The sequence below is a fragment of the Hyperolius riggenbachi genome, chromosome 10, assembly GCF_040937935.1.
Source record: "Hyperolius riggenbachi isolate aHypRig1 chromosome 10, aHypRig1.pri, whole genome shotgun sequence".
Taxonomy (NCBI): domain Eukaryota; kingdom Metazoa; phylum Chordata; class Amphibia; order Anura; family Hyperoliidae; genus Hyperolius; species Hyperolius riggenbachi.
The window spans coordinates 288,686,621-288,704,929 of record NC_090655.1 but is presented as its reverse complement, the minus strand read 5'-3'; the positions used below and the strand labels follow the sequence as shown (position 1 = coordinate 288,704,929).

Here is an 18,309-nt window from a genome sequence, read left to right as displayed (position 1 = left end):
TCATATACTATACACACCCATCACCTCTATCTCTGCCCATCAATTTAACCATTCTACATATACTATACACACTCATCACCAATATCTCTGCCCATCATATACTGTACACACCTATCATCTATATATCTACCCATCATATACTATACACACCCATCACCTATATCTCTGCCCATCATATACTATACACACCCATCACCTATATCTCTGCCCATCATATACTATACTCACTTATCATATATATCTCTGCCCATCAATATAACCATTCTACATATACTATACACACCCATCACCTATATCTCTGCCCATCATATACTATGCTCACCTATCATCTATAACTCTGCCCATCATATACTATACACACCCATCACCTATATCTCTGCCCATCATATACTATACACACCCATCCCCTATATCACTGCCCATTATATACTATACACACCTATCATCTATATCTCTGCCCATCATATACTATACTTACCTATCATCTATATCCCTGCCCATCCTTATAACCATCCTACATGTACTATACACACCCATCACCTATATCTCTGCCCATCATATACTATACACACCCATCACCTATATCTCTGCCCATCAATATAACCATCCTACATATACTATACACACCCATCACCTATATCTCTGCCCATCATATACTATATATACACTCCCATCACCTATATATCTGCCCATCATATACTATACACACCCATCACCTATATCTCTGCCCATCAATATAACCATCCTACATATACTATACACACCCATCACCTATATCTCTGCCCATCATATACTATATATACACTCCCATCACCTATATATCTGCCCATCATATACTATACACACCCATCACCTATATCTCTGCCCATCAATATAACCATCCTACATATACTATACACTCCCATCACCTATATCTCTGCCTATCATATACTATACTGACCCATCGCCTATATCTCTGCCCATCATATACTATACACACCCATCACCTATATCTCTGCCCATCATATACCATACACACCCATCACCTATATCACTGCCCATCATATACTATACACACCCATCACCTATATCACTGCCCATCATATACTATACACACCTATCATCTATATCTCTGCCCATCATATACTATACACACCCATCACCTATATCTCTGCCCATCATATACTATACTCACTTATCATATATATCTCTGCCCATCAATATAACCATTCTACATATACTATACACACCCATCATCTATATCTCTGCCCATCATATACTATACTCACCTATCATCTATAACTCTGCCCATCATATACTATACTCACCCATTACCTATATCTCTGCCCATCAAATACTATACACACCCATCACCTATATCACTGGCCATCATATACTATACTCACCCATTACCTATATCACTGGCCATCAAATACTATACACACCCATCACCTATATCTCTGCCCATTATATACTATACTCACCCATTACCTATATACTAGTTTCAGGGTGTTGATGATCACGGAACTCACACCCAAGACTAGGGAATTGTATTATCATTTATGTTATACTTCAGACTAGTTCCAGGGTGTTGATGATCACGGAACCCACACCCAAGACTAGGGAATTGTATTATCATTTATGTTATACTCCAGACTAGTTCCAGGGTGTTGATGATCACGAAACTTACACCCAAGACTAGGGAATTGTATTATCATTTATGTTATGCTCCAGACTAGTTCCAGGGTGTTGTGACTACGGACCTCACACCCCAGACTAGGATTGTGCTATTACTGTGTTACGTTAGCCCAGTTCAGGGCAAAACCTTGCATATTAGCAGCAGGGCTTCCTGCAACCCAGCCTCGGTCCCTCGCCCAGGGGTCCACAGGCTACAAGAATATCACCCACCGTCAGGGGTGAATCCCTCAGGAGTATTAGGCTGCCAGCTCCTCTGGTGGTCTCCACTCAGAGTTGTTACTGTTACACCAATCACTCTCACACACATAGGTGTCCAGAGGTTAGCAATATATCTGATTATCGGTGATACTGCAGATCATCAATAATCGGGTATATATCTGCATTCTTGGTGATACTACAGATCACCAATAATCAGATTCTCTCTGCGTGCTGACACCAATCGTTACAGTTTTAGCCATTTATTTAGGAAAGGGTTTTTTACAGTAATAGTGATTAAGATGTGGAATGCATTGCCACAGGAAGTCGTTATGGCAAACTCTACACCTGCATTTAAAGGGGGCTTAGATGCTTTCCTTGCGTTGAAAGACATCCATGGATACAATTACTAGGTAATGCCCAGTGATGTTGATCCAGGGATTTTGTCTGATTGCCATCTGGAGTTGGGTAGGATTTTTTTCACTTCTGGGGCTAATTGGACCATGCCTTGTAAGGGTTTTTTGCCTTCCTCTGGATCAGCAGGGATATGTGAGGGAGGAATCTGGTGTTGTGCCTTCCTCTGGATCAGCAGGGATATGTGAGGGTGCAGGCTGGTGCTGTACCTTCCTCTGGATCAGCAGGGATATGTGAGGGTGCAGGCTGGTGTTGTACCTTCCTCTGGATCAGCAGAGATATGTGAGGGTGCAGGCTGGTGTTGTGCCTTCCTCTGGATCAGCAGTGATATGTGAGGGAGCAGGCTGGTGTTGTGCCTTCCTCTGGATCAGCAGGGATATGTGAGGGTGCAGGCTGGTGTTGTGCCTTCCTCTGGATCAGCAGAGATATGTGAGGGTGCAGGCTGGTGTTGTGCCTTCCTCTGGATCAGCAGTGATATGTGAGGGAGCAGGCTGGTGTTGTGCCTTCCTCTGGATCAGCAGGGATATGTGAGGGAACAGGCTGGTGTTGAACTTTGTTCTCTGGTTGAACTCGATGGACGTATGTTTTTTTTCCAACCCAAATAACTATGTAACTGTAACCTCTGCCCATCATATACTATACACACCCATCACCTATATCTCTGCCCATCATATAGTATACACACCCATCACCTGTATCTCTGCCCATCATATAGTATACACACCCATCACCTGTATCTCTGCCCATCATATACTATACACACCCATCACCTATATCTCTGCCCATCATATAGTATACACACCCATCACCTATATCTCTGCCCATCATATACTATACACACCCATCACCTATATCTCTGCCCATCATATAGTATACACACCCATCACCTGTATCTCTGCCCATCATATAGTATACACACCCATCACCTGTATCTCTGCCCATCATATAGTATACACACCCATCACCTATATCTCTGCCCATCATATAGTATACACACCCATCACCTATATCTCTGCCCATCATATAGTATACACACCCATCACCTGTATCTCTGCCCATCATATAGTATACACACCCATCACCTATATCTCTGCCCATCATATAGTATACACACCCATCACCTGTATCTCTGCCCATCATATAGTATACACACCCATCACCTGTATCTCTGCCCATCATATAGTATACACACCCATCACCTATATCTCTGCCCATCATATAGTATACACACCCATCACCTATATCTCTGCCCATCATATAGTATACACACCCATCACCTATATCTCTGCCCATCATATAGTATACACACCCATCACCTGTATCTCTGCCCATCATATAGTATACACACCCATCACCTATATCTCTGCCCATCATATAGTATACACACCCATCACCTATATCTCTGCCCATCATATAGTATACACACCCATCACCTATATCTCTGCCCATCATATAGTATACACACCCATCACCTATATCTCTGCCCATCATATAGTATACACACCCATCACCTGTATCTCTGCCCATCATATAGTATACACACCCATCACCTATATCTCTGCCCATCATATAGTATACACACCCATCACCTGTATCTCTGCCCATCATATAGTATACACACCCATCACCTATATCTCTGCCCATCATATACTATACTCACCTATCATCTATATCTCTGCCCATCATATACTATACACACCCATCACCTATATCTCTGCCCATCATATAGTATACACACCCATCACCTGTATCTCTGCCCATCATATAGTATACACACCCATCACCTATATCTCTGCCCATCATATAGTATACACACCCATCACCTGTATCTCTGCCCATCACCATTACTGTATGTATGGTACATGCATAGTATGCATTATTTGTGGGACAGTCATCATACAATGCTCTGCATGTGTGTTTTTATATAACATTGAAAGAAAAGCATTAAACACACAGGTGCAGTCACTCATACATAGATCATGCATGTGGTATTATGGGTGGCTGCAGTTCCATCACTACAAATGATCATTTATTGTCAGTCTTCTATGTTCTCTGAACAGCAGACATATTGCAGCTTTGAGTTATATTTTCTGGCTGTGATTATTATGACAGATCTGCTTTTCTGTCTCCAGACCTCTGAAGGCTCCAGATACCGGCAGAGATGGAGAAGGAGGCGAGCCACATAGCTTATAAGATACTAAATCTCACCCTGGAGATCATCTGTCTGCTGACCGGAGAGGTGAGGAGGATTCTGGGAGGTCACATGATGTCACTCTTATCTCTAGTAATATAACACACTGGTGACTGGAGAGGTGAGGAGGATTCTGGGAGGTCACAAGACATCACTCTTATCTCTAGTAATATAACACACTGGTGACTGGAGAGGTGAGGAGGATTCTGGGAGGTCACATGACATCACTCTTATCTCTAGTAATATAACACACATGTGACTGGAGAGGTGAGGGGGATTCTGGGAGGTCACATGACATCACTCTTATCTCTAGTAATATAACACAGGTGACTGGAGAGGTGAGGAGGATTCTGGGAGGTCACACGACATCACTCTTATCTCTAGTAATATAACACACTGGTGACTGGAGAGGTGAGGAGGATTCTGGGAGGTCACATGACATCACTCTTATCTCTAGTAATATAACACACATGTGACTGGAGAGGTGAGGGGGATTCTGGGAGGTCACATGACGTCACTCTTATCTCTAGTAATGTAACACAGGTGACCGGAGAGGTGAGGAGGATTCTGGGAGGTCACATGACGTCACTCTTATCTCTAGTAATATAACACAGGTGACCGGAGAGGTGAGGAGGATTCTGGGAGGTCACATGACATCACTCTTATCTCTAGTAATATAACACACTGGTGACTGGAGAGGTGAGGAGGATTCTGGGAGGTCACATGACATCACTCTTATCTCTAGTAATATAACACACATGTGACTGGAGAGGTGAGGGGGATTCTGGGAGGTCACGTGACATCACTCTTATCTCTAGTAATATAACACAGGTGACCGGAAAGGTGAGGAGGATTCTGGGAGGTCACATGACATCACTCTTATCTCTAGTAATATAACACACAGTTGACTGGAGAGGTGAGGATTCTGGGAGGTCACATGACATCACTGTTATCTCTAGTAATATAACACACAGGTGACAGGAGAGGTGAGGAGGATTCTGGGAGGTCATATGACATCACTCTTATCTCTAGTAATATAACACAGGTGACTGGAGAGGTGAGGGGGATTCTGGGAGGTCACATGACATCACTCTTCTCTCTAGTAAAATAACACAGGTGACTGGAGAGGTGAAGGGGATTCTGGGAGGTCACATGGCATCACTCTTATCTCTAGTAATATAACACACATGTGACTGGAGAGGTGAGGAGGATTCTGGGAGGTCACATGGCATCACTCTTATCTCTAGTAATATAACACAGGTGACCGGAGAGGTGAGGAGGATTCTGGGAGGTCACATGACATCACTCTTATCTCTGGTAATATAACACACAGGTGACCGGAGAGGTGAGGAGGATTCTGGGAGGTCACATGGCATCACTCTTATCTCTAGTAATATAACACACAGGTGACTGGAGAGGTGAGGAGGATTCTGGGAGGTCACATGACATCACTCTTATCTCTAGTAATATAACACACAGGTGACCGGAGAGGTGAGGGGGATTCTGGGAGGTCACATGGCATCACTCTTATCTCTAGTAATATAACACAGGTGACCGGAGAGGTGAGGAGGATTCTGGGAGATACCATGATATCACTATTCTCTCTGTTAAAGTGTACCTGAACTCAGAACTTCCTCTTTGCTCTAAAAGAAAATCAACAGCATAATAACCTTTACAGAAAAACATGTCTTTGTTACAGCTGTTACAAATCCTGCAATAAATCTGCAGTGTTTCTACTTCCTGCTTTCATGGAATCAGACATAGGGTTAACATCCTGTGTTTACAAATTAGCTGTTCTGCCCAGGCAGCAGAGATACCTGAGCTGACACAGCTGAGAGATCAAATTACAGTTGTGATTAGTCACAGATGAGAGGGAATTAGACAGTCTAATCTCTCTAAATATAGACAGTGTGCAGTTCTCTCTGTTTTCCTTCTGTCCTATGCAAGAGTTTAAGTCCCAGAAACCGCAGGGGGCCCCGTGGGGGGGGGGGGGTTCTTTTCCCTGTCCTGAGAGACTGACAACTAAGGGCAAGGAGAGAAAAAGCTTTCTGTTCTCAGCAGAATTGTTCTAATGACTGCATCTGCTTTAAGGAATAGAAAGTTTTGTAGACAAAGGTATTTAGATGATCCCTATTCAGTGTTCAGTAGGGTCTTGTGTACAGCGCTGTTCAACCCCTAGCCTTTCTACCCCTCCCCAAGTGTTGTGTACTGTAGTGATGCTGGAGGAGTCTGGGCACAAAGAGAAAAAGCTTTCTGCTCTCTGCACACTTGTTCTAATGACTGCATCTGCTCAGCCACTGACAAAGAATCATACAAAGTTTGCAGACAAAGATTTGTAGACATTCCCTATTCAGTGTGCAGCAGGGTCTTGTGTACAGACCCCTGCCCCTCCACCCCTCTCCAAGTGCTGTGTACTGTAGTGATGGTGGAGGAGTCTGCAGAGCCCCGCCCCCAGCCTCTGTACCCCTCCCCAAGTGCTGTGTACTGTAGTGATGCTGGAGGAGTCTGCAGAGCCCCGCCCCAGCCTCTCCACCCCTCCCCAAGTGCTGTGTACTGTAGTGATGCTGGAGGAATCTGCAGAGCCCCGCCCCCAGCCTCTCCACCCCTCCCCAAGTGCTGTGTACTGTAGTGATGCTGGAGGAGTCTGCAGAGCCCCGCCCCCAGCCTCTCTACCCCTCCCCAAGTGCTGTGTACTGTAGTGATGCTGGAGGAGTCTGCAGAGCCCCGCCCCCAGCCTCTCTACCCCTCCCCAAGTGCTGTGTACTGTAGTGATGCTGGAGGAGTCTGCAGGGCCAGTTCCCTGCTCCATCAGAGATGGACAGAGTGAGTGTAATAAGCTGAGGCTGGGAGCACACTCGTTTGTCGGTTATCTGTATGCGTTTTCTGCACACCATGTGTGTCTGCATGTGTGAAAACATGCACGTTTTATCACAGAAGCTAATGTAAGTGATAGAGAAAATGCCTGCAGTGCTTCACTGCTGTCTGTTCATATCTGCATGGGGAAAACACATTCAAGTGTACACTAGTCAATTGCATTACATTAGTTCTCAGTTTACCTGTGCAGAAAGCGAGGGGGCATCCATTGTTTCGCAGGGGGGCCTAGTGATATCTAGTTATGCCCCTGGTGAGGAGGATTCTGGGAGGTCACATGACATCACTCTTAGGGGTTGATACACCAATGGCCTGAATGCACTAAGATCATGCTGGAGATAATAAGGCAAGAGAAAACTTACCTCCACGCAGTGAGAGAGTTATCTTATCTCTTCATTCCTTAAGTTACCTCCTCTGTAGTTAACTTACCTCCTCTGTAGTTATTTTCACACGCAGTTAATTAACAGCCTGTCTTTAACTTTAGAATTCTGGAGTTATTTTAAGGATTGAAGAGTTAACTTTAGGTTTGCCTGAGGTAAGATGTTTCCTGAATACGACATGCCTCGTCACCATGGTGATAACTCTAGAAACGTTACTAAGGACAGGAGATAAGCTTAGTGAATTGAGGCCATTGTGCGGTAATACAATAGTGTTAGCACAGCGCAGGCAATATTACCTGTAGTTATGAGCGGAAGTACCGCGAGATACGATAGTCGCGTGACCAGCGGTATTCTAGTAGGTTGACCGCTGCTAATGGTCGCGCTACTGGAGTACAGCAGGTGACATTACCATTGTATCTCGCTGTACTTCCGCTCATAACTACTCGTAATATTGCTGTGCGCTGTGCCTGCACTATTATATTACCGCACAATGATGTATCACCCCCATAATCTTTACTAATATGTGCAAGTCCAATGCAGTCACCTCCTGAAGAATATACCAGCCAGGTTGATTGACAAATATACTTTATAGTAGCAAATACAACTAGTTCTGTGGGCCTCTTCCTCAGGTGCCACCTTGTAGGGTAGTGAGTAAGAAATAAAGGCGCTCACATGCTCACAACGCTACATTGTGGCACTGTCACCTGAGGAAGAGCATGAATCCCACAATACGCATTGTATTTTCTGCCATATAAGTGTTATCACAATTCAGGTGGGTATATTCCCCAGGAAGTAAGTGCTTTGTGTCTTGCATTCCTTTTTCACTCTGTATCCTCTGAGATATATAGTGTTCCAGCTCCTGCATGACAGATTTTTCTGAACAGGAAATCCATTGAAGACCCAAAATGGGTTATTAAATTGTCTCCACTGGTTATATTATTGGTTGCCTCTAAGGGGCGCTGTCTTGTCAGTACTGTATAACCTAGGTTCTCAACATGTGGTACGCGTACCCCAGGGGGTACTTATGATGGTTCCAGGGGGTACTCGGGCTTTATATACTTAACCAAGAATAACAAATTTCGAGTTTTAGAAAATTATTTAAACTACACTAAATTAGTATTTTAGCTAATCAAAAGCAATAGTAAATGCTTGGAAATTGTTTAGAACCAATTATCATGTACTACGACTAAATATATATTTGTCAAGGGGTACTTGTGATAATGTTTACTATGCTAGGGGGTACTTGGTGAGTACAGGGTTTTAAAAGGGGTACATACCAATAAAATGTTGAGAAACACTGCTGTATAACATTTTCTGTTATTCCATTAATACATATACCACACTGAAGCTACATAGACATGCTAGAAGGGAATGTGTGGAGGTGGACTTTCATGGCTGTCTCTGCTGAGAGTCCAGCATGCGTACTCGTGTCCCCGATTGCATGGTCTCCTTCCTTACCCCGCTCTGTGGAAACCACTCCACTGTGCACATCACCATCACATCCCCTCCCCACAGCAGCAGTAGGCCTCTCTGTGGTACACCACAGTAACATACAACTCTTGTTTGCCAGGATCTAGGTCAGTCCTAGTGATGCTTGTGTACAGGCGCCCTAACTCTGTCCTTTTCTGTCCTGTTCGTCTCTGTGGATACCAAATATTATACATGTGACTTAGTTGGTCTTTCTACACAGAATTGTCCTCCAGTGATGTCTGATGATCATGTGACCATCCCGGTGCCCTCATCCCACTCCCTGATATCTGAAGGACTCGACAAGCAGAAGATTCTGGAAGTCACCAGGAAGATGATTGAGCTGCTGACAGGAGAGGTGAGCGGTGCTGGGAATTATGGGGCATAACAGCAAGGGGTGTGTCAGGATGGTGACTCTATCATTGTGTGTGTCAGGTTCCTATAAGGTGTCAGGATGTCACCGTCTATTTCTCCATGGAGGAGTGGCAGTATTTAGAAGAACACCAGGACCTCTACAAGGACGCCATGATGGTGGACTACAAGAGCCTCACTACACCGGGTAAGAGGAGTGTTACGCCTGCTGCACACTTTAGAAATTGGCAGTTATGGTATAATATTAATAGCTATACAGATACGTTGTTTGGTTCCTGGCCAAGTGGTATCTACTGCTCCTTGGAGAGGGAGGAATGGGTGGAGCAAGTGGCACCACAGTCAAGGCGCTACAACAATAGAGGTATCCGCTCTGGCACATGGTAGCAGAAGTGGGCCACCCATGCAGAGCAGGAAGGCGTAAAGCTTGTACACAGATTTAATGATTAACATGTACAGGAGATGTGTTGTTTAAATGGAACATAAGTATCAGCACTGCGAGGTTACAGTGGCCAGACCAGTCGAAATGGGTGGGAGGAGAACCTGAACAGTGTGGACATTACAGAAGGAAAAGGTGGAGTCTGGTTGGCGGAGTCTCCCTTTGGCTTCCTGTTGACTCCAGTGATGACATCTAAACTTCCATAATTCCCGTCTCAGCTATTGCCCACCATGTCTCCACCTGAATTCAGGAGGTGCAGAGATCTCACCACTGAAGATAGACCCAAAAGATATTGCTGCATGGGTGACCTCTCCCCCATCAGTAACAGATCAGCCACACAACGTCCCAGTGATGTGGGCTGGTAAATGTGGTGCAGACAGAGACACCACTCTCATATGTACATGGAATGAAGGAAGGTAAGTCCACTCTCCCTTCCTTCAAGCCATGATCTCTCCACCATAAAGCAAATACTTAACCATTTCACAACTGAGGGGTTTTACCCCTGAAACACCAGCACGATTTTTACCTTTCAGCGCTGCTTCCATTCCAGTACTGATGTACTATGATTGGTTATTGGGGACTGGAGAGTCCCCATAACCAATGATTGTACTGCAGAGCTGGGGTGTGCGCGCGCGGGTCACGGGAGCGTGCGATTGCGCGCTGCACGTTTGTTTACCTTACATTGTTTTGAATGAAGACGGCTTCTGTTTGAAGCCGTCTTCATTCTACTCGCAATCAGCAAGGCTAATTGGATTTAGGAACGCTTGTTCCTAACATCCAATTAGTCACCTGCTGTTCGGGCTGGCTGGAGTGTGCGCGAGAGTTCCCCGCCTACTCCCAGCCAGTAAACAAACAAGTGCGCCTTTCTCCGTCCCTGGAGGTGAAGCGGTGCGCAGACAGTTGGAGAAATTTAGCCCTGGGGGGGTGAAGTGGTTAAATCTCAGCTGCTAGTAAATTGACTGATCTAATGTCAGTAGTAAAAAAGTTTCTGTACCGTGTAAGCCAAACAAATTATGTAGGTAGAAAATGTGTCTTGTACAAGTAATACCTTTTAATGGCTAACTGATAGAGATAAATTCAAATTAATAGGGCTGCGCTGCCTATGAACAAAGCTGTCACCTTGACAGAGATTTTGGCTATATCAAAGTCTGCTGCAATCACCAGACTCCCCTTTAATTGAAATGCAACTTACAATATAGCATATATAACAAAATTACTACCGCACAAATCAGACCTTACTGCAGTCCACAATCTAAGTGAGATTTCCCACAATAAATTGGTTTTCTCAACCCTATCAAATCTTACTACAGTCAATAGCTTGATTCAAATGAACCTCTCAAGCTCTTATCAGACCTTACTGCAGTCAAACACTTTTCTTATGAGCTCACAGCCTAAATAGTCAAAAAATGTTCATCACTTGGAGTCAATGAGGTTGCTTTCTGCTTGGGATGGCTGCTTCACTTTACCAGATGCTGAAATAATATCGATTGCTGAGCTGCGCTCACCATTAATTCCTACAAAACATAAATGCACTACACATAGCGTAATTCCATTAACAATCTTGCAGACACCCGAGTGATAGTGAGTAGTGTGACACTCGTGAATCCACTCCCCAAAGTAGATTGCGCTCACCAAATTGCAGCCTCCTCAAACATCAGGTGGGTCTAGCGTTTTAACTTAACACATCCAACTGGCACTTTTACTCTTCAATTTTCTTTAATATATGGATAAAAAAGTTTCCTTCACATAAAAAACACATAGAGCCATCATAGCGTGATACTGCTGAAAATCAAGAATCGCCCTGGGCGGAGCTATGGCCAGCGCGTCTGACGTCACCGCGTGCAGAGGGAAGCCGGCATTTGCAAACAAGCTGACAGAGCGGGGAACGGGAGCCTAAGCGGACGGAGCTACAGAGGGGGATATGGGACGCCGTACCCATCCAGAAGCCAGGACAGATCCCACTGCTGAGGCATATGATGCGCATTGATTCAAGTTTTGATACGTAAGTGCGCACTTAATGCGGGGGCGATTCTTGATTTTCAGCAGCTCTATGGTTTTTTTTTATGTTTTATGTGAAGCAAACGTTTTTATCCATATATTAAAGAGAATTGAAGAGTAAAAGTGCCAGTTGGATGTGTTAAGTTAAAACGCTAGACCCACCTGATGTTGGAGGAGGCTGCAATTTGGTGAGCGCAATCTACTTTGGGGAGTGGCTTCACGAGTGTCACACTACGCACTATCACTCGGGTGTCTGCAAGATTGTTAATGGAATTACGCTATGTGTAGTGCATTTATGTTTTGTAGGAATTAATGGTGAGCGCAGCTCAGCAATCGATATTATTGATAGAGATAAATTGTGCAAGCTTTCTGGGATCTAGTCCCCTTCTTCAGGCATATTTCTAGATGATAGCTGAAGTAAAACACTGTCACTGTTTTTACCTACATCAGTGTTTTACTTCAGCTAACATCTGGAAATATACCTGAAGAAGGAGACTAGATCCCAGAAAGCTTGCATCATTTAACGTTATCAGTTAGCCATTAAAATGTGCTACTTTTACAAGACTTTGTCTGATCTGATCTAATGTCAAAACAAACCTTTTTTCAGAAATGTTACTATCTTAAAAACAGACCTTGAGAATAAATTCCAATAAAAAAATTAGGTAAACAAAAAAGATGCGAGACGTTCTTTGTACAGTGTCCTTCTAATGTCTGTTAGGCCCCGTTCACACTTGCGTTTTGGCATGCAAACGGACCGGATCAGGATCGTATCAGGACCTGATCCGGATTGGAACCGTACGGTTCCGATCCGGATCCGATCCGGATCTGGTCCGTTTGCATCAGGACTGCTTCAGGCTGCCTTCCGGATCCGTGGGGGAAAAAAAACAAAAAACCAACAAAATACCTTAAAATTTGTTGGGGTCTGTAGAAGGTGCACCTGGTGCACCTGTAGAATCAGGTTCCTCCGCTGTAGGCCTCACCTCCACGTCCGACATACTGCCAACAGCTCCAGCACGTCTGTCACTGCTGCTCCACTCCAGACATGCTTGGCCCATGTGTCCCCATCCGAAATGGCCGCTATAAATACGCATAGGAAGTGGGGTAGAACGTCCGGTGTTGTCTCCAGTGTGTTCTGTGCTTCCGTTTCCCATTGGTTTTCTATATCCGGATGGTGCAGCCAGGCTCCGGTCCAGGTGCGTGGGCCGGATGAGCCGGACCAAAAAATAGGGCATGTTGGAAAAGTGTCCGGAGTCCGGATCCGGTCTGGCTCCGTACTGTACGGAACGGACGCGTGTGAATGTCCGCATAGCCTTTGCATTGCTATGCGGAACGTACGTTCCGTTTGTACAGTATACGGTCCGGATCCGATCAGGCGGATCCGGACAGGGAACGCTAATGTGAACCGGGCCTTAGAATTTAAGTATGATATGCTTGAATTCATAGGCCTCAGTCACTTTACATAACTGGTTTAGTAAAAGGACTTGCTCTGCAGAGTGACTCTGTTTAAGGAGAAATTCTCTTAAAGAGAAATAGAGGCATTTCTGCAAAGCACCATGTTCTTTAGAACAGAATCCACAAGGCCGTAGAATAGATATCAAGAAGACATTCAGGCTTTGTGGGATGAACATTGAGTGTTTTAATATTTCCTAAAGGTAAACAATAGCCAGGGAACAGGAAACAAGAACAAGGGAAGAGGTCATTTTTCCAGCGCATGCGCAGTAAAGACTGTGCTTGTCATGATATAGTGTGTTCTTATCAGCCAATAGCTCCAGAGAGCCACTTCTGACTTCCACTTTCTACTTTCCTTCTAGTAACTTCGATTATCTGTATGCTGTATATACGCTTAGTGCATAGCTGTACCATAACAGAAAGCCTGGTCTATTCACAAGGGATAGACCAAGAGCCGCAACGCTAAAGATGACTTACTACAGACTGATTGCTTTGCTGAGGTAACATGTAATGAAGATAAGATTGCTGCTGATCACGTTTGTATATCTGTTTACTGAATAAACACCTTAACCTTGGACGATGTCTAAGCAGTTCTATCTCCTGTGCTGTTGATGTGATGTCAAGTTATCACACTTTCTGTGATATGGTGCCGGACAAAAGTGTAGTGTTGTTGCCTATAGCAACCAACAAATATTTATTACAATGTCTACGCCAACTCTCAGCTCTCAGGCATTGGAGCTGTTGTAAACCAAACTAAGATGATGTTTTTCTTTGTCCCACAACAGGTGCATCTGCTATGGAGAAGAGCTTAGAGGAGGACTGGATACACGAAGATGACGATCTTCCAGATACTAACAACCAGGAGGATTCTTTCTCAGTTAATGGGAGTTTTATACACAACAAGAGAGACCAAGAGTTTGCCCGGTACACCTGTAAGATCATCATGGAGAACCCAAATTTGGCCAGAGAAGATGTTTTCTCCACACAGGACCAGAAACAGGTCCAGTTGAAAACTCCTAAGTTGGAGCCATTTCCTAGTGGAAAAGTAATTGGACCATGCGTGGAGACTCTAATCCCCACGGGTCACACAAAGGTGCCATCTGGGCATTCTGCAGATGGACCTCTGTCACAGAAACATGGACTTCTTCCACTCATGGACAATTTGTCACCCTCAGATGGCTTGCCATGTATAACCTCGTACATTAAAGAGGAACCCATCTCAGATGAAGAAGAGGAGCTCCAACACCCTGACATTGTAATCAACTCTGACTGCTCACAACCCACATCTACTTCTATGAAAGATGATCCATGGGAGGAGGGGGATTTCATGAACATGGGTCTGTATACCCACCATGGACAATACATGGCAACTCATATCAAGGTGGAGTCGGCCCTTGCCGACGGCATACAGAAGAGATGGCCATGTTATGAGTGCGGCAAGACGTTATCCACCAGATCCAATCTTTTTGTCCACCAGAGGTCACACAAGCGAAAGAAGCCCTTCATCTGTGTGGAGTGTGGCAAGGGCTTCTCCAGCCGTGGTTATCTGGTCATACATCGCAGGAACCACACGGGCGAGCGGCCCTTTTCCTGCCCCGAGTGTGGCGAGAGCTACATGGCCAAATCCCAACTCCTCCGGCATCAGACCAAGTATCACAGCACAAAGCGGTTTGTGTGCGGTGACTGCGGACGCTGCTTCATCGTCCGCTCAGCCCTGAATGAGCACCGGAAGATTCACTCCGGAGAGAAGCCATTCAGCTGTGCCGAGTGTGGCCGCTGCTTCAACAGGAAGTCCAACCTCATGTCGCACTACAAGATCCACACGGGTGAGAAGCCCCATAGATGTCCCGACTGCACCAAGAGCTTCACCACCAAGTCAGTGCTACGCGCGCACCAGAGGGTCCACATGGGGCTAAAGTTCCGGTCCTGACAAAGCCTGGGGGGAGGGGAGGGAATTTTTTATTATGCCTGTTATTTATAAGTCTAAATTTATTTATTTTTTGTCCTTAGATGAGAAGTAAATTAAAAAGAGATAAAAATAAATGTGTGTCTTGAATGTTGTATTAGTTCAATACAAACGATAAGACCAACCACTGGTCACTTGTGTCCCATTCTCACTGGTTAAAAAATAACCTACTCTGCTTATCCAGTAAAGGGAGGGTTCAGTAACCAGAGAGCGGTCATCAGCCAGGCCAGGAGTCAGTAACCAGAGAGCAGTCATCAGCCAGGCCAGGGGTCAGTAACCAGAGAGCAGTCATTAGCCAGGCCAGGGGTCAGTAACCAGAAAAAAGTCATCAGCCAGGCCAGGGGTCAGTAACCAGAGAGAGCAGTCATCAGCCAGGCCAGGGGTCAGTAACCAGAGAGCAGTCATCAGCCAGGACAGGGGTCAGTAACCAGAGACCAGTCATCAGCCAGGCCAGGGTCAGTAACCAGAGAGAAGCCAGGCCAGGGGTCAGTAACCAGAGAGCAGTCATCAGCCAGGCCAGGGGTCAGTAACCAAAGAGTGGTCATCAGCCAGGCCAGGGGTCAGTAACTAGAGAGCTGTCATCAGCCAGGCCAGGGTCAGTAACCAGAGAGAAGCCAGGCCAGAGGTCAGTAACTAGAGAGCGGTCATCACACAGGCCAGGGTCAGTAACTAGAGAGCTGTCATCAGCCAGGCCAGGGTCAGTAACCAGAGAGAAGCCAGGCCAGGGGTCAGTAACCAGAAATCAGCCAGGCCAGGGGTCAGTAACCAGAGAGCAGTCATCAGCCAGGCCAGGGGTCAGTAACCAGAGAGCAGTCATCAGCCAGGCCAGGGGTAAGTCACCAGAGAGCGGGCATCAGCCAGGCCAGGGATCAGTAACCAGAGAGCAGTCATCAGCCAGGCCAGGGGTCAGTAACTAGGGAGCAGTCATCAGCCAGGCCAGGGGTCAGTAACCAGAGAGCAGTCATCAGCCAGGCCAGGGGTCAGAAACCAGAGAGCAGTCATCAGCCAGGCCAGGGGTCAGTAACCAGAGAGCAGTCATCAGCCAGGACAGGGGTCAGTAACCAGAGAGCGGTCATCAGCCAGGCCAGGGGTCAGTAACCAGAGAGCAGTCATCAGCCAGGCCAGAGGTCAGTAACCAGAGAGCAACCATCAGCCAGGCCAGGGGTCAGTAACCAGAGAGCGGTCATCAGCCAGACCAGGGGTCAGTAACCAGAGAGCGGTCATCAGCCAGGCCAGGGGTCAGTAACCAGGGAGCAGTCATCAGCCAGGCAAGGGGTCAGTAACCAGAGAGCAGTCATCAGCCAGGCCAGGGGACAGAAACCAGAGAGCAGTCATCAGCCAGGCCAGGGGTAAGTCACCAGAGAGCGGTCATCAGCCAGGCCAGGGATCAGTAACCAGAGAGCAGTCATCAGCCAGGCCAGGGGTCAGTAAGCAGGGAGCAGTCATCAGCCAGGCCAGGGGTCAGTAACCAAAGAGCAGTCATCAGCAAGGCCAGGGGTCAGTAACCAGAGTGCAGTCATCAGCCAGGCCAGGGGTCAGTAACCAGAGTGCAGTCATCAGCCAGGCCAGAGGTCAGTAACCAGAGAGCGGTCATCAGCCAGGCCAGGGGTCAGTAACCAGAGAGCAGTCATCAGCCAGGCCAGGGGTCAGTAACCACAGAGCGGTCATCAGCCAGGCCAGGGGTCAGTAACCAGAGAGCAGTCATTAGCCACGCCAGGGGTCAGTAACCAGAGACCGGTCATCAGCCAGGCCAGGGGTCAGTAACCAGAGATCAGTCATCAGCCAGGCCAGTGGTCAGCAACCAGAAAGCGGTCATCAGCCAGGCCAGGGGTCAGTAACCAGAGAGCAGTCATCAGTAACAAGAGAGCGATCATCAGCCAGGCCAGGGGTCAGTAACCAGAGATCAGCCAGGCCAGGGGTCAGTAACCAAAAATCGGTCATCAGCCAGGCCAGGGGTAAGTAACCAGAAAGCGGTCATCAGCCAGGCCAGAGGTCAGTAACCAGAGAGCAGTCATCAGCCAGGCCAGGGGTCAGTAACCAGAGAGCAGCCATCAGCAAGGCCAGGCATCAGTAACCAGAGAGCAGCCATCAGCCAGGCCAGGGGTCAGTAACCAGAGAGCAGTCATCAGCCAGGCCAGGGGTCAGTAACCAGAGAGCAGCCATCAGCCAGGCCACGGGTCAGTAACCAGAGAGCAGTCATCAGCCAGGCCAGAGGTCAGTAACCAGAGAGCAGTCATCAGCCAGGCCAGAGGTCAGTAACCAGACAGCAGCCATCAGCCAGGCCAGGGGTCAATAACCAGAGAACAGTCATCAGCCAGGCCAGTGGTCAGTAACGAGAGAGCGGTCATCAGCCATGCCAGGGGTCAGTAACCAGAGAGCAGTCATCAGCCAGGCCAGGGGTCAGTAACCAGAGACCAGTCATCAGCCAGGCCAGGGGTCAGTAACTAGAGAGCAGCCATTAGCCAGGCCACGGGTCAGTAACCAGAGAGCAGCCATCAGCCAGGCCAGGGGTCAGTAACCAGAGAGCAGCCATCAGCCAGGCCAGGGGTCAGTAACCAGAGACCGGTCATCAGCCAGGCCAGGGGTCAGTAACCAGAGAGTGGCCATCAGCCAGGCCAGGGGTCAGTAACCAGAGAGCAGCCATCAGCCAGGCAAGGGGTCAGTAACCAGAGACCGGTCATCAGCCAGGCCAGGGGTCCGTAACCAGAGATCGGTCATCAGCCAGGCCAATGGTCAGTAACCAGAGAGCAGCCATCAGCCAGGCCAGGGGTCAGTAACCAGAGAGTGGTCATCAGCCAGGCCAGGGGTCAGTAACCAGAGACCGGTCATCAGCTAGGCCAGGGGTCAGTAACCAGAGAGAAGTCATCAGCCAGGCTAGAGGTCAGTAACCAGA

General features: G+C 46.8%; 1 protein-coding gene across 2 annotated transcripts in view; it reads left to right on the top strand.

Annotated features, from left to right (window-relative positions):
* The window catches only part of LOC137535584 (oocyte zinc finger protein XlCOF8.4-like), a 33,113-nt gene extending 17,707 nt beyond the window's left edge, over positions 1-15,406 (top strand). For both annotated transcript variants that reach the window (XM_068257436.1, XM_068257435.1), the window contains exons 2-5: positions 4,419-4,525; positions 9,419-9,553; positions 9,631-9,754; positions 14,236-15,406. In XM_068257436.1, coding sequence (XP_068113537.1) covers positions 4,448-4,525; positions 9,419-9,553; positions 9,631-9,754; positions 14,236-15,380 — 1,482 coding nt within the window. In that variant the 5' untranslated portion in view covers positions 4,419-4,447 and the 3' untranslated portion in view covers positions 15,381-15,406. The remainder of the gene's footprint in view (positions 1-4,418; positions 4,526-9,418; positions 9,554-9,630; positions 9,755-14,235) is intronic.
* The last annotated feature ends 2,903 nt before the right edge of the window (positions 15,407-18,309 follow it).